The sequence below is a fragment of the Haliotis rubra genome, unplaced genomic scaffold, assembly GCF_003918875.1.
Source record: "Haliotis rubra isolate DU_JTF1 unplaced genomic scaffold, ASM391887v1 Scf293, whole genome shotgun sequence".
NCBI lineage: Eukaryota > Metazoa > Mollusca > Gastropoda > Lepetellida > Haliotidae > Haliotis > Haliotis rubra.
The window spans coordinates 913356-938765 of record NW_025766961.1 but is presented as its reverse complement, the minus strand read 5'-3'; the positions used below and the strand labels follow the sequence as shown (position 1 = coordinate 938765).

At 38.0% G+C, this 25410-nt stretch overlaps 1 protein-coding gene across 1 annotated transcript; it reads left to right on the top strand.

Moving 5' to 3' along the window:
- The first annotated feature begins 542 nt into the window (after nt 1-542).
- LOC124282135 (leucine-rich repeat and death domain-containing protein 1-like) lies at nt 543-24127 on the top strand. The gene is made up of 3 exons (XM_046718107.1): nt 543-649; nt 11106-13046; nt 23616-24127. Exons 2-3 carry the CDS (start codon nt 11108-11110, stop codon nt 23912-23914), a joined length of 2238 nt encoding a protein of 745 aa, XP_046574063.1. The 5' UTR covers nt 543-649; nt 11106-11107; the 3' UTR covers nt 23915-24127.
- The last annotated feature ends 1283 nt before the right edge of the window (nt 24128-25410 follow it).

Genomic DNA, 25410 nt, shown 5'->3' with positions numbered 1-25410 from the left:
CTAAGAAACGTCACTGAAATATGAACATGAATTTGAAGTCCTGAGTTGGTCACGAAATGAAAACATCTTTGTAGAGGAAAGAGACCCTGTCCATTGTCATCACGCTGGGCAATACTTGTTTCGACGGCTGGGTGGACCCCAGGGCCCACTTTACTTGCACAGAGCGATCCTGTCGCTGCGACTATCTTAAGCCTGTATATGTTGGAGATTGGGAGTTACAATCACTGCAGCGCTAAGATCGCTTTGTACAAGTTTGTCCAGGGAATAACGTACATTCAATGTGTTCTTGAAGTTTTGACAATTCTGTTTAATCAACTCAAGAAACTGATATTGACCGACAGCAGCAGCCTGATTAGAAAATCGTCTTTTTTTCAACTTCAAGTAACTCAGTCTTTCACAGTGAAGCGTCTAACGAATCAAATCAATGTGACCAAATTTATTGAAAGGACCGCTTCGATGACAGAGAACACCTTTGGAAAGGAGAAACTCCACTACAACGCATGCTACCGGTTCAAATGTTAATGGCCGAAGTTGATCCGAAGGGCGCTGCCAGGAGCGTTACTCATCTCTTGACAACGAACTGACGAAGGATTTCGTGTTTGTTGTGCGAATTGTGGGTACAACAGAAGAAACAGACTGGTAAAACAAGGTTTGTATACAAGTCATCTAAATCGCAAAGTTGTTGCAAGATTTTTTGTTTTCTTTTATCCATAGTCTTAAACTTGTTAAGTAGTTGAAGCTGACGCCAGGGACACCTTTACTGGACGATGTCCTTGGTTACCACTCCATTTACGAGATCAACACAAATAAAATTAGAATCGAAATGAAATACCCAAAAGAAGTATTTTTATATGTCTCGATCATCGTGCATGGTTCTTTGAATATATATAAGATCTCTTCTGATATGTGTATTGCTCAGTGACTTAATATTTTGTGGCCATAATTTAAAAAGTAGATCGCATTCTTATATCAGTGTATCCATTATTACTTTCAACATTAGTTTTTGTTAGTTCAGCCAGCTAAACGTCTTGTTCCTACCAAGGTATATACCGACACCTTGGTAGGAACAAGGCGTTTAGCTGGCTCAACTATTTTTTGTTAACTCAGCAAATACAAAATATATGGACTCCAAATATCCATTAATTAATATCTTTAATTCATATCGTTATTCAAGTTCTGTCAATTGGAGCGGTCACACTCCTTTACTACAATGGCTGGTTCAAGTTTTTCATAATTGATATTTTGATCATTAATTACGCTTCACAACACCTGAAGTATAGTTAAGCTGTCTGTGTGACTGCACATCAAAGCAATGTTTGTTTGACATGATTTCCAAGTTACCAGTGAATTGAAAATGCTGATGTAACATTTCAACACATTAATTTGGTTGCTTTAGATAAGTTTAGGTCTTGGGTATTCCCATTTTAATGAGATCTATAATAAGGATTCAGAACTTTATTTCAGTAGTCTTGTCAGCAATAAAGTAAATGTATAAATAAATCAAAGGCAAGATGGCGGACAAGAGGCCACATGAAATTATCTCTCACAAGAAAAATGTCAATTACTCCATTGGAGGAAGGAGTGTGCAGGAACATGAAGAAATGACCTTGGATATATATTTTTTATATTAAAGTATTTCTTTTCCCCATCTGCATGTTATACATCACATTTAAAAACAAATGTAAGTATTGTATGTTACAATGTAGAGTTCTTGCAAGCATGTTATACAACACTTTGCAACAGATACACATATTACTCTTTACAATGTAGTAATCCTGCAAAGTTACAAAGATCATGAATGATATTAATTGCATAGCCGATATAGATAGGAGAGGCTGTAGATTTTTTTTTTATTAAATGTCAAATATATGATTGTTATACAGATTCATCAGGGTTCCATGATATTGAAAAAGGGTGCATGAAAGGAGGACCAAAAGGTATAAAAATATCCTTGGATAATGGTCTTGTGGACTCTGATATATGTCAAAAAGTGAATTCAACTTTCAATCCAATAGACAATGGACTATTATTAAAGACATGACCCAAGACACAATGAGTGAGTTGATTTCAACAGATTTCATACTACGAGAAAAATCGTAGAAACCTTTTTCAATTACCCTGAGGAGATTTTACTTCAAAAACTTATAAATGTACTTGGTGATAATGAGTTTCACGTGGATAGGAGAAAATTATTTCAGTCAGCAAAATCTTTGAATTCTGAAGTGTGCAATTGTGACCTGAAAAAGCATAAAACAATTCGCAATGGTGACTGTTCTTATGAAACTAGCAAGGGATTGCTCAAGTTTGATTCATTTCATGAATGATTTAAACAATATTTATTCATTATTAAATGAACGGATTGGTAAACAGGCTATAAGCCTATAAAAATACCTCTCCAAATACAATGCGATGGGAAACATTTTATATACATTCATCATTACTGACAAGACTGACTGACTGAGTTTAGTTTTACTCCGCTTTTAGCAATATTCCAGTAATATCACGGCGGGGGACACCAGAAATGGGCTTAACACATTGTGCCCATGTGGGGAATCGAACCCGGGTCTTCGGCGTGACGAGCCAACGCTTTAACCACTAGGCTACCCCACCGCCCCATTTCAGACAAGAGAACACACCATTAGAGGAGTAAAAGACTTAATGAAAAAGACAGTAGTATAATTAATCAATTAGGTAAAAAATCGTTTTGTTAAGGTAAAATAGTCATGTACAGATTTTACAATATTTTCATTGATTTCATCAGAATATGAGTAACTTCCACATAGTACAGATTGAATATTAAAACCATTTATGTAATAGAAACACTTCGATCGAATTGTATTAAAATTTGGACAGATAAATAGAAAATGAATGGCATCTTCATAATGATGGTCACAAGTGCAAGTAGACTTATTTTGAAGAAAACGGTCAAATTTATATGCGTTTAAGTCACAACAGCCAAGTCTTAACTTACAATGAATTATTTGATTAAATCTATTACCAGTGTTTCTGAAGACATGATGTGCGTTGGATGAGACAGTTCGATCAAAGTGTTTCTTGAACATGGCAACGGAATCTATGTTTCTTATATCATTATCTAACTTGTTCCACTCCATCACAGAGGATGGTAAAAAAGATTTTTTATATGTTTCCGTACGACATAATGGTACTTGAAGCATATTACTAGATCTAGATCCATATGTGGATACAGAGGATATGTTTATTGGACTTAGATCTGATAAATACTTTGGAGTTTTATTATGGAACATTTTATGAAATGCATACATTTGGTGATTTTTACGACATTCCCTTAATGATGAAAAACCAGTTTCATGGTAGATTTTGGAATGACAAACTCCTCTAACTGATCCACATATGGTTCTTAAAGCATCTAAGTGAAGTTTTTCTAACAATAACTCTTGAGTTTGTGTACAGTTGTTCCAAATATAATCACAATAGTCAAAAAGTGGTAAAACAAATGAACTATACAGGGTTTGGAGGGTTTTCCTCTGAAGGCGGTATTTCAGACTTCTTAAACAATTGATCATAGGACTGACTTTAGAAATAATATCATCTATATGTATATTCCAGTGGCCATCACTTTGTAAAGTCAGCCCCAGATGTTTATGAGTGTCAACAGACATTATTGGTATATCATTCATTATAAGATCTGGCATTGATGTTACTGTTTTCTTTTTAGAAAAAATGATAGATTCAGTTTTATTGGGATTAAAGTTTACTTTCCATGTCTGGGCCCATTTAGCTATTATTTCTAAATCATCGTTTAACATATTGGAAGATACCATAGGGTCATCAATTATCACATATAAGGATGTATCATCGGCAAATAATTTAATATTACTCTGTATATCTTCAACAATATCATTGATATAAACCAAAAAGAGTAAAGGTCCTAGGACTGATCCCTGAGGGACGCCAGCTTCAATTGATTTAACATTTGACTTATACCCATTTATTACTGTAAACTGTTTTCTATTATTTAGATAACTTTCAAACCATATTGAAAGAGATCCGCGAATTCCACTAGCCCATAACTTATGCAAAAGACCCTTGTGCCAAACCCTATCAAACGCTTTACTTATATCGCAGAATACAGCGCGTACCTCCTTGCCACTATCCATCGCCTTAGCTATATAGTCATACAAATGAGTGAACTGGTATGATGTAGAATCACCAGTCGTGAAACCTGACTGTAATGAAGTAATAGTTCCATTATCTAGAAAAAAATTTGACACATATTTAAAAACACACTTCTCAAAAACTTTTGAAAGACAACTAGCAGAGGTACAGATAAGCTGCATATCTGCGTAAATTACGCAAATATTTATGTGAAAACTCAATTCCTATTAAGTCTATTGCGTACAAGTACGCTTCAATTTTTGTAAATCCTCAATAGATTTGATGTTACATGCGTACAAACAAAATAGATAAAATAACTGAGGTATATTGAGAGTTTCTATTTCAGCACCTGGACTTGGCAACTTGCAGTCATTCTTGTCGTTTATCATATAACAGATCAAATATAAATAACAAACACGTAAACCAACATTTAAACTTTAATATATTTTTACAATTAATGGAAAATGGCAAAATACCCAATTGCGCTTGAGTGAGGTGGGTAAAATATATTTGGTTACTCAAAGGAAAATTAGGATACCCAATTAAGATGAACACAAGCGAGTACATAACTCAATGACCCAAAAGGTTATCTGTAGCTCTGAACTAGTAAATGAAACCGGTCGATAATTAGTATAATCATGAACATTATTTTTCTTATAAATTGGAACAACGGATGAACATTTCCATATATCTGGAAATTGAGAAGAGGACAAAGAAATATCAAACAGGTTACAAAGTGGAATGGACAATTGTTCAGCTAAACATTGTAAGACACGATTGCTAAGATGATCTGGACCAGTTGCTTTAGTGACATCAAGCGACAGTAAAATATCCCTTACTTCAACACTTTGTAATCTTATATCAGTGAGACAATTTTCCACGTTAATATCAGAATATTACATTAACATCATCAGAAGAACTGTTAACCGCTGCCATACTCACAAAGTAGTCATTAAAAATATTTGCTTTCTCAATATCATCTTCATAAACAACACCATTGTGTTCAATGTGTGGAAATATCTTAGCTTTATCTGTTTGTCTGTTTAACATTTTATGAATGGTGAATCCTTTGAAGAAATTAAGGATTTAGTATTTAATAAACAATGATCTACAGCTGTAAACAAAGATTCAAACACAACACAAAGAAGCAGCTCAGTGCATCTAGACAATGGATTATGCGAGCCCTAATGTTTTGAAGACAATAGAGACACATACAGCACCTGTACAGAGCACGCGTCTTGCAGGGGCCAGATCGCTGAAAATGAAGCGATCAATTACAGAGATATGTAACAACACTGCCTTGCTGAAAGTGCACTGTCAAAATAATTCTTATTCAATCAAGCAAGTCAAGTATGAAGTTGAAACAGTGCATTCTCGTCATGAAGCCTTACAGAATGACATAAGAAAACTTGACTCTTAAGTGCACAAAGCAGGCTGGTTCTTCCTTAGTGGAATAGCTCCAGATGTCAAACCAGACAATATTGCCAAATACCTTTCCACTTGTGGTGTAAAAAACAACAATAATTCATCTTAACTGTTTCAGCTTAAATCAACATTCATGCCTCTGATGTCTTTAAACTGGAATCTGGATCATTCTGGCCCAAAAACATAACATGCCGGCCCTGTATGAGCTCCAAAACCTACCTCGCCCAGTTTGAATGATGCTTTTGAATAATCTCAATCTTCTTATATGGAATGCTACTGGAATAACAACTAGTGTTGCATTTCTACTGGATATCCAAACAAGATATGATGTGGATGTTTGTGGTATCAGTGAGCACTGGTTGTTTGAAAAATGATTTACCTTTCCTGTAGACAATCAGCAATGATGGTGTAAGCAACTCTGACTCTGAGCGTTGTGTAAGGACGCACTGTCATATGTGTCTTTTGATGGTACCCACTCCTCGATTATTGATCACATTGTTGTCAACTCGACTGCATTTCTTCATGTGAAGTCCTAGAGGATCACCAGCTCAATGTCAGCAACCATAGGCCTGTTGTTGCCTGTCTTGTAGTAGGACATCTCCCAGACTTCAACAGGCTATCCTACAACTTGAAGTTAAGTAGAGAAGAACTTTGTTCTTGCTACTCAACTAACCTGACACAACTGCTGACTGAAAGTGGTCATTGCCATTCTAAACTGCAATCAGAAGATGAGATCAACAAGTATTGTGACACACTGATTAAATGTATCAATGATGCATCAGACAAGCATGTTCTTAAGAAGAAACATAGTCCACATCTAAAGCCATACTGGTCTACAGCACAAAGCTATGTGTTTTGTCAAAATGTCCCATGGATTTGAGATTGGAAACCAAGAGGTAGCAGGCTTATCACATATAGGACTAATAAAGATCTAAAAAGAGAATTCAGAATGTCTCAATGGAAGGTCATTGAAGATCCTGATTTAGTCGCCTGTCTTACCAAATTGTTAAAGGTCACATGCAACCAAAAAATCAAACATAATTAAAACACAATTATCACTTATTCATGACATATAATATACATTGCTGGTTACGAAAAAATATATAAACAAAATTATAAGCGTACAATCACAAATCGAAAGTGCAAAATTGTGTACTTCGGTTTACTTCCCAAGAAACGAAGCAGCCGGGATACCGAACCCAGTCAGAGCGGGTGGGTGTGCACTCAAGTGTAACGGCTGGTTCATTTGCAGATGCCTTCATGGCTAATTGTGTGTATATATATAGAGAGATGTTGGGTTTTGTAAATACATGCTCATTTTTTGTGTATAACATTTTGCAATCAACAGACATCATAACATGTCATGTGTTCAAGTATCACACCTGCCTGTCTGTATAATTACATAATGTGACAGAGACCGAACTCGGGCCATAAATCAATGCATTTTGTTTATGGTGTATAGCCTGATTGGTGTTAAGTTCAAATTGCATGTGGTCAGTGATAGCAGCTGTGTATTGAATATTGTCATTAGCAGACAGACAGGCAGACACACAGGTGTCAATAAAACAAGACATTGAGTTTTGTCTGTGACAACGACATATCTATATCACAGTTAGAAATTCTGTCAACGCTAAATAATGACATTGCTTTTAAGTATCAAACTGAGAAAGTGTCTCGGTAAGAAGAACGTGTGGTGAAACAGACAAATGAAATTATATAAACAGTTAATTTACTGTCATAACATATAAAAAGCTCGCGCCTGTGAGATATCAACAAAACATTAGAAGAATAGCTCACACCAAAGTCTTCACCGAGTATTCACCCGACAACACGCTTCCAAGCTGCGCGAACCTATTTACTTGCGCACGTGCTATGAGCGCAGCCCAGCTGTTGAAACCCGTTTTCCCCAGAAAAGTCTGGGGAAAATTAGTGAAACGTTTGAACTCCGATTTCGCATGGTTTTTTTCATCGCGTTATTTTTCAACTTATAAGTTGAATTTGCATTTTTGACGATTTGTTTCGGTATGTCCATACCGAAAGGTATCAGAATCTGCAAAGTTGTGTTTTACGTTGCATGTGACCTTTAAATGCCTTCCTTACAGTAGGTTTTGTGTCACCATCAATGAAACGTTGAGTTATTGCAATATACAGTGAAACCCCAATAAGTAAACTACTGATAAGTGGCAGCCCAGGATAAGTAAACCTTTTTCTCCGGTCCCGACAATAGCCTTCATTGTTTATGATTATTTCATGTTGGATAAGGAAAATCGAATAAGTGGCAATTCCGTTTAAGTAAACCTTTATCCGCAGTCCCTCCAGACATTTTACAACAGAAATGTCATCGAATAAGTGGCAATACTCGGACCAGTCCTTGTGGATTCACTCAGCAGTAATTAACATGTCTGACCTGGCTTCAGCCGCTTGGGTTGTTAACGAGCCGACTAATTAGTCTCTTCCTGCATTTTGTTTATTGTCATAATTAATCCTAATCTGTGTTAAGTGTGCCATACACTGGATATTGTGGATCTGAGTAGAGGGGCAAGTTCAAACAGAGCGCCGCCATTGATCACTTCTCTTGAGTTTTTACAAAATTGTGGAGTAGCCCCCCAAATTAGAAACCACAAGAGATGCCGTTGAGGTTATCAGACAGTTTTTGTTGTTTAGGAAACACCTTCCTCCAAGTATGCTTAGAATAATTTCATAAATAAATATAATTATTATATGTATCATCATTCACAAGTTGAACATACAGTACAACCAGAAATTATTGAGAATTTAAAGATTGTAAATTTTTTATTTTTTCACTCATTACTCACGTAATAAATGTGAATATTAGCAGAACATGACTCCAGACAGGTGAACAGTTAGTATTTTGTCAGGTCACCATGGGCAGCAATACAGGCTTCAATGCGGCGGGGCATACTACTGATCAAAGAAGTTAGAAAGTCGTGGTCCATGCTGTCCCAATATCGGACCACCTCTTCTTTCATTTCAGCAATGTTTGTCAGATTTTTCTTATTGACACTTTCCTTCATAAGTCCCCAAACATTTTCTTTTGGATTTAGGTCAGGGTTATAGCTTGGCCAATCTAATAATGTCATATTTTGGGTCTGAAACCAGGCCTGTGAATGCTTTGAACGATGTTTTGGGTCGTTGTCCTGCTGGAAAATCCAAACATTTCCATAGAACACATGAGCAGATGGAAGTAAATGTCCCTCGAGAATATCTGTGTACCGCTCACTGTTCATATTCCCTTCAAATACACAGAGGGGCGTTGCCCCTAACACAGATATGCCACCCTACACGTTAAATTTCGGACTGTACTGTGGGCGCTGATACAAAGGTTTTTCAGTTTGTTTGGTCCAGAATTTCAGTATAGGAAACAGCCACACAGAACTTTCATCTGAGAAAATCACATTGTCCCAGTTAAAATTTCTATGATGAAGCACCAGTTCAACCTTCGCTCCTTTTGTTCAGGTTTCATGATCGGTGATGGAATTCCTCGAATTTTCTGCCAACCCATTGCATGCCGCTCAGTTCTATTTGTCTCCTTACAGACAGCCACCGTTCCTCTATCAATCATATCCAGCCTTAAGTTTTCTTCCTTCGTTTGTTTTTAGAAACAAGAATACCAAGCCGCCTCCTGTTACCGACAGTAAATTTTCTGGGCCTACCTGCGCCTCCCTGGTGCTCAATGCCATATCCATTTGCAATATTTTTCAAAACACAATAAACAGTGGACAAAGGGATGCCTGTTCTACTTGAAATCACTTTAGCTGATCTGATGTCCTCGTTATAATACTCTAAAATCAACTTCCTCTTCTCTAACTCATCCATACTGAGGATCACTGAAAATGTCGTCTGCTAGCAAGTAAACAAAGGGGGATAACTCTTCACAAACTAATGAAAAAGGATTAACGGAGTTGTCTCTCTTGAATGAAACCAAGCACTTGATAGCTGGTCAAGGTTGTTTATACTAGAAATCCAATTAAACATATTCCTAAAATTCTCAATAATTTCTGGTCATTCTCTAGTTGTGTTAGCGGTTGTGCTTAACCTTTTTCAAGGTGTATATATCATGATAGATCCCTGATAATTCCAAATGTTATATTAAGAAGTAATCTGATACATCACTGCATGAATTAAAGTTTATTAATGGAATAAAAATAATGCTGGTGATAATAATGGCAAGCCAACACCTCTTTCTGTTTTCCTACATCAAAGGCTGTAAATATTTTGACTTCTTTGAGTGGCATTTTAGAAGTTGGAGGTCAGATAGAACAAGTATATGGATGACAACTTCCTTTATTCTAGAGCGTAACGTTTCGATACAGGTTCTTGTATCATTTTCAAGTAGGAATCACCAAATCAACTCGACTGATTTCACCATCCTCGCTACAAACCAATCAGACCTTACCAAACACAAGATAACTGAAGGAATTAACATCAAACGATACCGACCACTGATTCATAGAGATCAAGGCTACTTTATCCCCACTGCATACGAGGAGCTCATCAATCAACCCTAGCCTCTTGTATAAACATTACTGGCTTCTATGTGTATCCCCGTTGTCCTCTGCTACCCTTTATTCACTATCATCACATTGTTAATCTTGTATACATTCTATGCTCTGTGTATCATTGGCTTCCACTGGTCTCCATGTTTATCCCTGTAATCCTCTGTTATCCCTTTATTTGTTATCATCACATTGTTATGCCTTGTTAATTAGTCTTGTTGTATATTTCACCTGTTCTCTCCCAGTACCATTCTCACTTGAAAACAATACAAGCACCTGTATCGAAATGTCGTGCTCTAGAATATAAGAAGTTGTCATCCATATATACTTGTTCTCAGGGGTTCCATTTTTTTTTTAAAAAGTCACTTGCCACAGGGCAAGTGACTTTAAGAAAGTAACTTGTCCTGACTAATTTTCCACTTGCCCTGATTTTATGAAATAATCATGATGATGTAATTCTGAAGAATAAATCAACATGGTATTTGATGTTATGTTTACTGGACTATTTATTGAAAAGTGATAAGTAGCAAAGAAGGATAACTCTACTTTATTATCATTGCAAAATTTAATAGCTACATTTTGAGCAGATATGAAATTAAATCCAAGTTAATTCCAGTTTGAAACCATAAGTGGAAATTATCTAGTAGCCCACGGACAAATTAGATACCATTATTTCATTGCCCGAAATGAAACCTGACTTGTCCCGGGCGTCGGGCGATGGGATTTTTGAACCCCTGGTTCTATCTGTAAATATTTTGTTATAAATTACAGGTAAAAACTTTTCGTCTGTTCTCACATGATGATATTGTAGGTGTAGGTGTGCACATTCACACATGGGAACTAACTGAAACTTAACTTCTTACCTCTGCAGACTTGCATTTTGGAATATGGAAACATACTGAAGGTATTTTGCTGGTGTATAACATTAATCACATGATATAATTCACTATTTGAAATACCTGACATACCGAACATTAATCATGTTACTCTTGATAAATGGCTTTACTCTGTTATTCCTTTTTTCAGCCATGGAATTGGATAACTGTGGCAATTGTCAGCTCGAAGACACATATGCAGAGAATCAACTTAACCTGCATTCCTACCTTTACTCCCAGGGCAGTAAAGTGAGTCTTGGTCTCAATGAACTCTCACTGTCCAAAGTACCAGAGGAAGTATTTGACCTTGAAAATATATCCTTTCTATTTTTAACCAACAACAACATTACTGATATTCCTGACAATGTGAGTCAACTGGAAATACTTGAAGGATTAAACCTGTCTTACAATGGTTTGAAGACCATAAATCGACTTGTTTACCATCTGCCAAAACTGCGACTGCTTGATGTATCTAACAATGAATTGGAAGCCATATCTTCAGAAATATGTGGACTTCCCATGTTGTCTGAACTTTTAGTAAATGGCAACAGATTATCCTCAATTCCATCCACACTAGGTCATATGACTGAATTGACTGTCCTTGGGCTGAATGAGAACAGGTTGAAAAATTTACCAAACAGTCTTGGTGGTCTCAGTAAGCTGCAAATACTAGGGCTAGAGAGAAACGAACTTGAATTCTTGAATCCAGAGATTTGTCGGATAGAAGGTCTTCAACGCATTGGCTTGTCAGGAAATCACATGACAAATCTGCCACATGAAATACAGAATCTGACCAGGCTTGAACAGCTCCTGCTTGATGACAATGAGTTTGGATTCATCCCTGTACAGCTATTTTGGATTGAAGGACTGAAGGAATTGGCCATGTCTGGAAACAGGCTGTCATCGGTACAGTCTGAAATTGGTAATTTGAAGAAACTGAAGATCTTGGGTCTGAACAACAATTTGTTAAAGGATCTTCCTGCTGAGCTTTGTTTGCTGAAAGAATTGGAAATACTCGGACTTGAGAACAATTATCTTCAGCATATACCAGAGGACATAGCTGAACTGTTTCATTTGAAAGAATTATACATGGGTTCAAACAACATCTCTGAGATACCAGAAGGTCTAAGTTGGTGTTCGAACCTTGAAGTTCTGAGTCTCGTTGGCAACTCATTGACTGGAGTTCCTGTTGAATTTGGAAATTTGAAAAAACTTCACACACTTGTGTTCTCTGACAACCTATTTGAAGAACTTCCCAAGGCCATTTCAGTGCTTGAGAATCTGAACATCATTGCATTGGATGGGAACAGAATATCTACAGTACCAAATGAATTCGCACATTTATCAAAACTAAGGCATCTGAGCTTAAGAAAAAACCAGTTTGAAACATTCCCCTTACCAGTCTGCAAAGTTTCAACACTTGAGATCTTAGATCTTGCTCACAACAGTGTGGCTGATATTCCTCCAGAAATGGCAGAACTGCACAATCTTACAGTGCTAAATATCTCTTGCAACCAAGTTGGTAGCTTTCCACCAGAATTGTGTGCACTTGTTCACTTAAAATCTTTGGACATGTCTGAGAATATGTTGGAGGAGCTGCCTGAAGAAGTATCAATGTTGACATCACTTAACAACCTTGACCTGTCGCACAACAATTTTTTTGAGTTCCCAAAGTCAGCATGTGCCATTCCAAACCTTGTGAAACTACGCTTTGACCAGAGAAGTGGATCTCGAGTACCTTCACTTCCTGATGAGATAGAATTCTCAAATGTTTTTGAGTTGATCCTTTCAAATAATACCTTAAGAACATTACCAAATACAATTTCAGGTATGAGAAATCTTGTGTCACTTGTTGCAGATCATAATGAAATAAACAGCCTTCCTGACTCTGTATGTGATATTAGGCAACTTCATGTACTGCACCTTAACGACAACAAACTGGTATCCCTCCCAGAGAACTTTGATCAATTGAGTAAACTAACAGATCTCCGTCTCCATAACAACCCTTTGAAGACACCACCAATGGATGTGTGTGTCAGTGGTGTCCCTCAGCCCATTGGAAGGTTCATACGGAGAGCATTGGAAAGAGAAGGTGATTTCATTGTTTTATTTACTACCAGAGGTAGGAAAGAGAAATGTTTTCTGAACAAATGCAATATCTTACCAAGATTTAAGAGTTGCTTCAAGATTTTGCATTCATTTTAATTTTTCCTTATCCTGACTCATACTTATTGCTTTATCTCCCTTTCCTTCCGAAGGTTGAGTTGAAACCGCTATCCCTATGTTCCTAAGAACAAAACATTTTATTGAAAAATTTGAGAACTTATATAAAGAACTTAAAAAACTCTATATTTGTCAAGTTATATTTTCAATAAAATAATTGTTTCAGAACACACATGTTCATTTCCAGTTTTACATCTTTATAGATGTTTTTGACTTCTATGCAATTACTTCCTTTACATACTGAATTTTTTGATAATATCTTTCCAAAGTTAATATTTTTCCTTATCCTGACTTTGCTTTATCTCCCTTTCCTCCACAGCTTGAGTGGAAACCTCTGTCCCTATGTTCCCAAGAACAGTCAAAAGTTTACTCACCCAAATAGAGACCCATGCTTCCTTCCCGCCAAAAGTCCCACGTGACTGGCGGCCATAATATCACTCTGTCCTTCATCGCCCACCTGGACGGTTGGGCTGGCACCTCAGGTCCCTTCCACTGCATAATACTCAATTATCTTCAGGCCAAAATCAAATTTTTGCTGTAGATTGATTCCTATATCCTTTGGCAATCATAATGACATATGTATATTATCTATGCACGGCTAAATTCTTGGTTTTCTCACTTTGTTTGCAGATAGACTGAGACACATGCGATATTGTTAACAATGTCGATACTGTATTTCTGCTGTTGTTCCTCACCCTGTGTGCTCTTCATGCGTTCCTATGTCATGTTCTATTACTTTTGCAATGTATATATTGTGCATACTTATTTGAATGTTTATTTAATAAATATATCAAGAAGAGGGCCAGGAAGAAAGGTGACAGAGCTCGAGCCTCGTCAGACAAAGGTCTTGCAGTCCTGCCCCAAGAGGAAAGCTCCTGAGGCGGGTTCTGGTCTTCAAAAGCTAGCTAAACTGAAGAAGACATCTGACAAGAAGTCGTCGTCAGTATCATCATCAAAGTCTACTGCTTTCCTCCTGGGGCGGGTTCTGGTCTGCAGAAGCTAACTAAACTGAAGGAGACGTCCCACTAGAAGTCATCATCGAAATCATCGTCAATTCTAATGCTGCATCAGATGATTTTCAGACCCTCGCGAACCCTTCACTAAGTTCCTGAACCCTTCTTCTGACCTTCGGGAACCTAGGTTCCCTCCCGACTACCTACGTAGGACCTTAGCAGATGTCAGGGTTCTCAAACCCTTCAGCTCTACACCACTGTGTGTTCGCAAATGCTCCTACTCACTCATCTGACTTGCACAGCGACCCCTCCTTCGCATACGACTACTCCGTTCCCGAACGTCGTTGGATTCCCCTCTATCCTTCACGAACCCATCTGCGTCCTTCTCGAATCAACCCAGCCTTCACGAACCAGTCATCAATCTCTCACTACTCAGCCTGCACCTATGTTCACCAACTTCCCTGCTCACTCTACTCCTGAGTTGTTTTCTCAAGTCAACAAATTCGCAAACCCATCTACACAACCCTCCATGATATCTCATAGTCATATGTTTGTGAACTCGGCTGCACTTACGTCTACTCATGCTATAAAGATCTCGAATGTCGGCACTATGTGAACCCTTATCAACAGCAGGCTTATCCACATGTTGGGGGCAATACACAGCCTTTCAACCACCCTTGTCTGTCTCAACCCGACTTCGTACCATTCATCAAAAACATGCATCTGCAGACTTTGAGGAAAAGGGATATATTCTGCTTCTCAGAATCATACATTCGCAAATCTACCTACGCATATGCCTCTACAGGCTCCTTCGCTCATGCAGGCTCATATCTAATCACAATCGGACTTTGTGGTTAACATCACTGAACAGGCCCTCCTGACCTTGTTATAACAATACTTACAGGGACTTGGAGAAATCCCTTAGTCAGACAGCTCATATTTCATCTACTGATGGCGACTTTATCCGTGAAGCATCCAGTATTTCAATAGCTGAGGATAACTCGCATGAGAATCTCGACTCATCGATTTAGACAGACTCTTGAATTAGTGTTTGCGGAAGCAACTATATCGCAGGACCAGCCTATGCCTCAGTTTAAACTTTCATAAGGCACAAGAAGAGGATGGGAATTTACTCACTGTTCAGTAACTCAAGTCTCGAACTTACAGAGTGAGACACAACGGGACTAATTTATTAAGGAAGTTTAATTTGAACCAGGTTTAAGGGGAGACCAGGTCTACGAAAACCAGGACCTTTGGTCTAAGTTAAACTGTATTACAGAAAGCTAGTCTTCCTAAACGTAAGTTTAGACCAGGTCTCACCATCTAGAATTTGAAGATATTACCTTGTTCATTTCGTTGTAAAAATAATTTCGAAACTTCAACCCACACATGCTCACTTTAGTTGCACACGTGTTCCGGTTAACATCATATTTGTGTTTACGTTTTAGTCAGCAGGTGAGATAGCATGTAAAGGTGAAATGGGCAATCAAAACAGCGAATAACTGGACAAGTGAGCAAAAGGTCTTCCTCTTTGACTGTAAAGAGAAAAATATCCGTGTTATTGATGGGAAATGGTTTGATGCCAGCTCTGTTAAGTTAAAGCAAGAGGCATTGGGTGAAACTGACAGGCATTGGCAACTTGAAGAACAGCAGGGAACCCGACAACGTCAACAAGTCATTCTTCACAATTTCAGTCACTGATTCAAAATATAATTGATCCGTTTAACATGCTTTCAACATTTATCCTCTTTGTTCAGATTCTGTGGTGTGAGACTGCAAAGCGCTAATTGCTGTTTTTTAACGGAAGATTGTGTAATTTGATAATCTTTAAATCAATGTACGAAGTAAGTACGCCGAAGTGTTCTTATTTTTGGTGCATTTTTTCACAATTTGTTTCATCATACAGTAAATGGACATATACATGCCCATACTCTAGTTTTTCTCATAATATCAACTTTAATGTTGATTAAGTAATATGTTCGATGTGGTTAGACTGTTGAGATGTTTAGCTCATGTTGAGAGCTGAAACCAAATGATTTGTGTCATTGGATTGTCAGTACGCCAAGGTGTTTTGTTGTACATTAATTTGTTCCACACACAGGTAGTGGAAATAAATGTGTATCTGTGTTACCAGGTTCCTGCTAGTCACTGAAAGAGTAAGGTTCGCTTTTACTTTCACAATAAATCACCATAGTGTTCCATGCATCTGAATTTTGAGTTATATTTCTACAGATAAACAAGGTGTAAACTACCCCCCTACCAGGTCTGCAAATTGGACGTTAAACCATCTCATCTGAACCAGGTTTATCTCTAAACTTGTTTTGAAAATAGCAGAATTGGAATATCAACGGTTTGGTGTGTGATCCAGTCTTGGTTTAAACTCGCGTTTTCAGCTGACTTCGTACACCATCCTGATGATTTCCGAAGTTTGCCGACGATATTAAACCTTTTTCGAAAATACCAAAATCGTCTATTGTCTATGGATATTAATGAAACTATGCTTAACGCACGCTAGAACCCACAACGGACAGAGAACGTGTGTTCTTATCAACTATGGTGGCACAGGAAAGTGATCAAGAATTCATCATCAGGCGTCAACAAGATCTACTATCCTCATGCCTGTGACCGACCTCTACATTAAGCTACTTTTACGCAACCATGGGCTGCTCCAACCATATTTGATTGCTCTTCATATCATGCATCAAGGAGGTCTCACAGGATTTTAAGGACCAGTAAGTTGGCACAGACTATGAACTCTATGGATAAACAATCCATCAAGCATTTTACACCTGAAGCAACCCTTATTCAAGAGGTTATGGAGGATTATGGAAGCAAGGAATTATGGAATTTTTACACACATTTTTTACTCAACCAGCTATTGCACTATATTTCATGGGGGCCAACCTGTTACAACACTGCTGATGTCACATGCTTGGGAGCTGATTGGTCCAGGACAGAAGACAATGCCCTGTGCCTGATTTGCATATCACGTGTCAGCAAGCTCACTGGGTTGTTAGCAAACCCGTTCTACGTGGAATCACTTCAACTACAGCCTGAAAACAGCATACAACTTTGTTCCATTATCATCATGGGAATCTCAGTAGCTGTCCAGCTTTGACAGCGGGATGAACAATGTTTAACTAGGAATTTTTCCTGATATAAACGACAGCCTGTATTACTGTCCATGTCAACGCTACACGGAAGTTAGTTTCGCTACAATCAACGTGCACATCGATTACCTTCTTGGATCGAACCCAGATTGTTTGCGAACATAAGGAGAAGAATGGTGCATCATCACTTCATATTGACATCCTATGCAAAGTTGTTTTCATTGCTGACTCTCCGATCTTAAACATATTATGAAGAAGTGCTGTGAAGCCTAAGCCAGTCAACGTTATAATGAGACAGCTACACAATGACCCCGTCTTAGCATGCTGTCACTCTACAGTGAGTGGGCTTCGATCAATAACAACATTCTTGTGTTCTTCAGAAGAAGTTAGAATTCTGAACTGTTGTGCCAATACAAGAACTATCCATGCAGCCAGCTATGACTGTGACATCAATTGTCTAAATGGGATGTATACGTCTTTACAGGCTCCTCCGTTCTTGAACGTTTCTGCACAGGCATCTACCTTCTACCTGTTTTGTCAGAACCCCGGGCAGGAACATGGTCCATAGAGGAAAGGTCGCAACACATAAATCAGTTGGAATTTAAGGCAGTTATCAATGCCATCATGCACTGGTGGCATCTCTTCAGGAATCAAATCCTAATGATACACACGTACAACGTGGCAGTCACAAGGACAAGGAAATCGGCACCACTATTGAATCTGACCTTCCGTCTATTCCACCTAACAGACCGGCTCAATCTGAAGATAAAAACTTGTCATATCCCAGAAGCAACCAATGTCATAGCCGACGCATTATCACGGCCAGTCACACCGTCTCCCATGGAATGGATGCTACATCCCGGAACAATTTCAACTACTAACGAAGGATCACGGATGTTCTCTCATAGATCTCTTTGCGACTCGATTCAGTTATCAAAAAACGACATTCATCTCACCGGTTCCAGATCCACTATCCTGGTCCTCAGACGCATTAGCCATTCCACTACCAAAAGTACTACACAAGATCACTGAGACAAAGTCCTCCGACTGCTTTTGGTAGCACCCTACTGACCTTCGGGAATGTGGTACCCAGACTTAATAAGACTCTTAGAAGAACCAACAATTCAACTACCAGAACGGCCTATTCTACTCATACATCCGTACACAAGGCGGCCTCATGCCAATCCACTAGGATTCCAATTACACACATGGAGCGTATTACACACTGCCTCACCAGACGAGGGTGTTCTACTAGACCAGCTAAAGCGGTGACTTTAGCACTCACACACTTAACTAGAAATCTTTATGATGACAAATGGAAGAGTTTCGACAGGTTTGCTACTCGCAAAGGATTCTCAGCCATTAAAGCCTCACACCCTCAAGTTGCGGAATATTTATGCCACATGAGAGTTACTAGACATTTAAAAGGAACTACTCTCTCAACCTACCTAGCGACTATTAGCTCGGTTCTCACTATGAACACAGGAGTAAAACTCACCGAAGGGTAGTGAAAAATCAGCTACCCGGTCAACCAAACAGACAATTCGACATTCCAGCCTTATCATCAATATTAGGACCCAACGACACACAGGACTTATATATCATTATAACCAGTCAGGGCATTGAAGATCTACCTGAAATGAATTGCTACAAGACGAAGGAACTTTTTACATCTATTTGTCCCATTGTCGACTGCAACATCTATAGAAGTCTCCAGAGCTACGATCACCTTTTGGATAAGAGCAGTAATATTACGAGCATGCAAAGCAGCAGGATTGGATCTGCATAGAGTTTCCAACCCACAGGAAGTTAGAACATTTGCATCGACTTTAGCTCTACATGGCAACTGCTCTCTCATTCATCATGGAAGGCTGCTTTTGAAAATCAGAGACTGTCTTTGCCAACCATTATCTCAGAGATATTGCCACGGAAGATGTAGCCAGTATCCACCAGTTCGGACCGCTCATACTGAAGCAACTATTTACAGTCCCGATTAGACGATAGGAAGGATTAAGACCCACCCTTAATCACGTAGACATCAGGTTACTGTCCCATAACCACTGACAGAGAGTCCATGCTCCCCAGTCTTACAAGATAAGTCAGCACATAAGTGATGCAATTCAGTTTCGAAAGTAGCCCCTTTCTTAACATATGGATCGTTTAAGAAAGCTAGAATCGAGAATTCTCAGCATGTCTTCAAATCCACAAAATCATAAGATTTACTTTTGTTTTTTTTATAAGAGAAGGTAGTACCCCGCTCACTAGTCGCAGAAGAAGAAGAATGAAGAAGTGTTCCCAGGGGTTATATGATCAGACTAGGACTGATGAAGCAGTCACAGGGAATCCAGATAGGAGGCTGACCCAAGACCTGTCTGTCGGATTCAAGAAATAAGTATGAGTCGGGATAAGGAAAAATATGTAATTTTTATGATTGATATTTTATACTTACCCTGACTCATAATCAGCGGGCCCTTCCAACCATCCTCTCTCACCGCTATCTGGCCTCCTTGCAAGCCTTAGTAATTGCAACTTTTGGAGAGAGTGACAATACGGCCTCTGGTCACATGAGACAAATGGTGGAAAGGAGGCAAAGGGGCCCTGTTTGGGTGAGTAAGTGTTTTAGGGAACATAGGGATAGTGGTTTCCACTCAACCTTCGTGAGGAAAGGGAGATAAAGCAGTTAGTATGAGTCAGGATAACTATAAAATATCAATTTTATCATAAATATTACATTCTGATATGGTGAGATTTTCTCTTTCCTGTCAATGTAGACATCTGTGATCTGTACATAGCCTGAGAAATCAACATTTTGCTTTCTTGTAGTATCATCTCAAGGTTATAAAAAGTAATTGGTTCTGGTTCCAGTTATTTGATTGATCTGTACATAGCCTGAGAAATCAACATTTTGCTTTCTTGTAGTATCATCTCAAGGTTATAAAAAGTAATTGGTTCTGGTTCCAGTTATTTGATTGATCTGTACATAGCCTGAGAAATCAACATTTTGCTTTCTTGTAGTATCATCTCAAGGTTATAAAAAGTAATTGGTTCTGGTTCCAGTTATTTGAGCAGTCAAAATTCCTTTAAGTAGTAACACTCTATGTGTGGATGTTGTAGATCACACAATTACATTACGGTGTCATTCCTGATTTTGAAACTTTCAAGGTAAATAAATATCAGTCAGTAATTCTGCAACAGGTACAATGATTAGAAATCATCTACATGCAGCTTGATTGACAGGTGTTCTGTCGCTCTTTCTTGTAGATTGACATCAATATGTACAGACCGTGGAAGCTGGGGTAATCATTGCTGGTCACGTGTCATGCACTTCCTTCATAGGTATACAGAGATGCCAACCTGTATGAATTTACCATAGTCATTACGAATTTTAACCTCAAAGTATGCCAGTATGATTGCACTAGAAATTCTACGAAATTTGAAGAAAATTCATAACAATTCACATATATAGACAAAAGCATATATTTTCGTGGATTAAATACATTTTCGCCAAAAAGAGACAAGAAGAAATGTAATGTTGATATCTTTTTTTTTGCTGTTTGAGGTTTGTTAAATTAAAGCTTCACTCTGGATTAGTGACACATGTTTCTCAGAATCCATCATGATTTTAAATATTTAGCTGACTACTAATTTTATGGTCAAACTACTAATTTTGACCCTTTGCAACACTTTGGGGTTTGTATCTCTGGGTATAAGGTCATATCTGAAGCCATGGTCAATCTGTGACCTCATGAGAGATTTGGCAGTGGATCAATGTTGGTGTGGAGTTGCATCACTTGAGTGAGTGAACCCAGCTCCATTATGTGCAAAGAAGGGTATTATCATGGCAAGATACACACCGATTGTTCTTCTTTTTGCAAGGTGTTTGGGGTGATGTTCAGGATGACATTGTGCAAAAATATAAATGCACACCTCCAGCAGAGCACGTCCACAGAATGCCACCAATGAGCCCTCTTCCCACTGAACTGGGGCATAATAGGAGTGTGTCAGTGTCATAGGCCACCAGCTATGTTCGTTTTCAGGAGTGGGATAGATTGCCTCAAATCACCATTTGAAGACTCATGTATAGTTTGTCTCCATGAGTGAATGTTGGACAAATCCAGGAGGTATTATGCAATACTAATAAAAAGACTTTGATGTTTCCTATCTTACTCTTTATCCTCCTTCAATGTCACTGGCATTAATAACATACTTCACTACTGGTATAGTCCATTTGAGTCAAAATCTCCCCAGTTACCGGTAATAGCTCTCAACAACTCAAAAACAAATAATCATAAATGACTCAAACCAACGCCAAAGTTAATAAGAAAAAGACACCAACTCAGCAGAATATTGTAATAATTTTTGTCTAAAAATTAAACAAGTTGTTTAACAAACCATCATTGTTTTCATTAGCTATATCACAATTTGTGACAGCTATATCGTTGACTTAAACAGGTCATTTCAGAATTCATGTGAGATTCTCTCACTGACACAAGAGTTTACATCTCTGGACATTTGCCATGCCATCTTACCTGATGATTGTCTTATAATGAATAGGAACATCCAAGATTTGCCATGCATAAGGATACTTCTCACCCATGTGATAGTTGTTTACCCTGTGTTAACATGGAAGAAACGCTTTTGCTTGCAGAAAGAATGAGTTCGATTTAGCTCATGACCACCTAATCCCGTTAGTCTCCTCTTACGACAAGAATGAGGACCAATTCTAAACGCAGATCTTCTTGGGTTGAGTCTCCCAGCAGATATGACACTTATTTTTGTGCTGAACCCAGTTTGTCACATCCTGAGACAATCATTGTGATTACCCAGGAATTTTATAGAGAAGTTACTGACATCTCTTACGAAGTCTTCAGCACTGCCATCTGTAAGTCTGGTTACACTTATCAAGACACCTTGATCTGGGCATACCACCAAAACACCAAACTCCTCAATGGGCATATTCTTGATATTTCTACACCAGACAACCACCTTCACATGAATGCACCCGAAAGGGTTTAGGTGATCACACAGATTTAGCTTGGTAAGTCCAGGAAACTTATTGACAACACAGTTCCTTACTGATGTGGATGATTTACCATGCAGTACAAAACTAGGTTGGATTGTTTGTCACTACAGGTTGCTGTGGATGACACCTCAGTTACTTGGTCTCAACATTACTCATTCTTCAAGTTGATGTCATAGACTTTGGACATTTCTCACATCAATGGGATGTCTCAGTCACAAGCTCCTTGCATATGTCAGTCCAGTACCAGAGCGAGTGAGTGAGTGAGTGAGTATTGATCGATGCCGCATCAGCAATTTTGCAGCCATTTATGGCAACCAGTACCAGAAGTGCAGGCTCTCTGCATGGACGGCCTGTCTGATGTTTGGTAGAAAATATTCACTTAATGCACTTCTCCCCTGGCCTCTGTTCCCTCAGGGATCTTAGATTTGGATGAGTAATATTTATATATTTCTTATCATATTTTTGTCCATATATTGGTGATGAGCAGAATCTTTCGTGAAGGCAATTATGATCATAAATTTATTTAAGGCCTTATATCTTTAAGCATTTTGATGATGTTGACTTCATGATTTTGTTTTTAAACTGTTTTTCCAAATGCATTGATGCATTTTATGTTTAATGATATCCTTGTGAAGAATATTGCATTTGGAACAGACTGTCTTCCTGCTTAGGACAGATCACTTTACACAGTCAGCAACCATACTTTCTTTTTTTTTATTTTTAATAATTCTATTTGTTTTTAGTTTTCACTCTCTTTGAGTGCACATGAGAAGCAAAAGTACTGTTGTTATGATGAGCATAAAAAAAGAGTTATTTCATATAAACAAGATATTCTTTTTGTTTGAGTAAACACGCAACAACATGCTTGACTTAAGGAAAGTTTAGATTTAGTATCAACTCATTTATCTGAAAATATTTCGTCTTTCATTCCTTGTTTTACTGGTCTGTACATAAATGGTTTGTCATAAACCTTTTCCACTTTTTCAACATCTATGAAACCATTATACTTACGAATTCGAAACAGTTCAAACAATTTGGATCCAATCTTTAGTTCAGTTTTCAATTAAGGACACAATACATGTGGAAAGTGTGGAGTAGATCAGCATGTGCAGGTGTTTTGACCCCATTTGCTTTCTAGTGTTTTGACATGTTGACAAGCATGCAACATCATGTTACTATGAAGTAAATAGGAAAGTTTGTATGTTTTTCATTTAGAATCTGAACCTGCAATATAGGTCTTATGAAAGAATACAAACTGAGCTCATCTGCAACAGGAATTCCGTTCGAAATAATTGCGGAAATATGTATGTGTATTTTTACAATAACTCGCACTTGACTTTTATTTCATTTAGAACTGCTCCTGAACAAGATGTTTGAGAGAATGAAGTATGATCTTAACAAGAATGAACTGCGTTATTTGATGAAGAAACTACACTTTCCAGAAGAAAAAATGGTTGAATTTGAACAGATTCATCATGGGAAAGAGAAACTCCCAGAAAGAATCTATTCTGCAATGTTGTTTTGGAAAGAATTCAAAGGTGAAGAGGCCACAGCTGAAGAACTCCTTCGTATACTGAACATTCTGGGACATGATGACCTTGCACAAAGCCTCAGATTGATGAAAATTTATGCACAAAGACTTAGGTTTTAAGACCCTGTCAAATAGTTCTTTTCCATGGTGCTTTGAAAGCTGTAAAAGTTGGGTGCGATCATTAGAGGGCCTTTCTCACATCTATGTGAACAGATATTGGTGAGGTTATTTGTTTGTCTGTTTTTGTTTAAAGCCACAGTCAACAATATTTCAGCTAATGGCGGCTGTTTGTAAATAATCAAGTCTGGACAGAATCCAGTGATCAACTACATACGGATATGATGACATGTGTCAACCATGTCAGTGAGCCCTGACCACCCAATCCCATTAGTCGCCTATTACGACAAGCATGGGTTGCTGAAGACAAATTCTAACCCAGATTTTCACTGGTCAGGGTAATTTGTGAGGTCATCACCAAGATTTGAATGTGGACCAATTCAGACAGTTGATGTCAAATGGTGCAAAGATATTTGTGATTTTGTGGTTTTGATCATGTGTTCTGAGGCATTATGAAAAAGTCATGTTTGCACTCTTTTCTGTCACCGTCTGCTGACCATTGCTTATTGCAGGGAGATATGTCTCTTGTAGCCCATAGAGATATGCTCTAATATTAATCCCTAAAGAGATATGCTTTTAATAATTAATAGCCTATAGTGATGTGTTTCTACTACTGAATAGCTTCTAGTACTTATTAGACCATAGAGATATGTTTCTGTTATTGAATAGCCCATAGAAATATGCTTCTACTACTGAATAGGCCATGGAGTATGCTTCTAGTACTTATTAGACCATAGAGATATGTTTCTGTTATTGAACAGCCCATAGAAATAAATTTCTACTACTGAATAGGCCATGGAGTATACTCCTGATAGCCCATAGAGATATGCTTCTTATAGTTACAGTCTACAGATCCAGCAAATATACGCCGCTTACACTTGACAGCCCATAGGGATATTGCTCCAAGTACTTAATGTCCTTTTAACATATTTTGCAGTTTAACTTAACAGCCCATAGAGATATGTTTCTTATGCAAATAGGCCACATTGCTACCATTCTTATACTTATTAGCCCACAGAGATATGATATTCAGTCTTCGTAGCATACTCGGATGTTTAAATGCTAAAAAACCTATAGACATATGTATGTAATGCTAAACACTTGGAGATGTATTCTATATGCTTCTTATACTTAACAGCCAATAGAGATATGATTGTAATGTTAAGAGCTTATATACATCCTCTTCTAATACTTCATAGCCCATACTGAAGGGACACTGATCCAGAGCAATTTCCATGGACTGGTTGTTGCTTTTGTTATTGTTTTTCTCCCATGAGTACCCGGATGATATCCCAGAATTCTTGAAAGGCTTACAATTTCTGCTGCGCGATCCGCAAGAGCAATTGGTAGTAAATGTATATATTGATCAACAAATCTGTTTGATTGGCATTTTAGAGGTTGGTGAGTAATAAGAAAGTAAGATACTTTATGGATAACAACTTCATGATTATATGTGATGCAATGTTCGGTATAGATTCTAATACCGTTGTCAATTAATT

Coding starts and splice junctions, on each gene's coding strand:
- LOC124282135 (XM_046718107.1), top strand. CDS start 11,108: ATGGAATTGGATAACTGTGGCAATTGTCAGCTCGAAGACACATATGCA. Junction 13,047..23,615: donor GAGAGCATTGGAAAGAGAAG/GTGATTTCATTG, acceptor TATTTCATTTAG/AACTGCTCCTGAACAAGATG.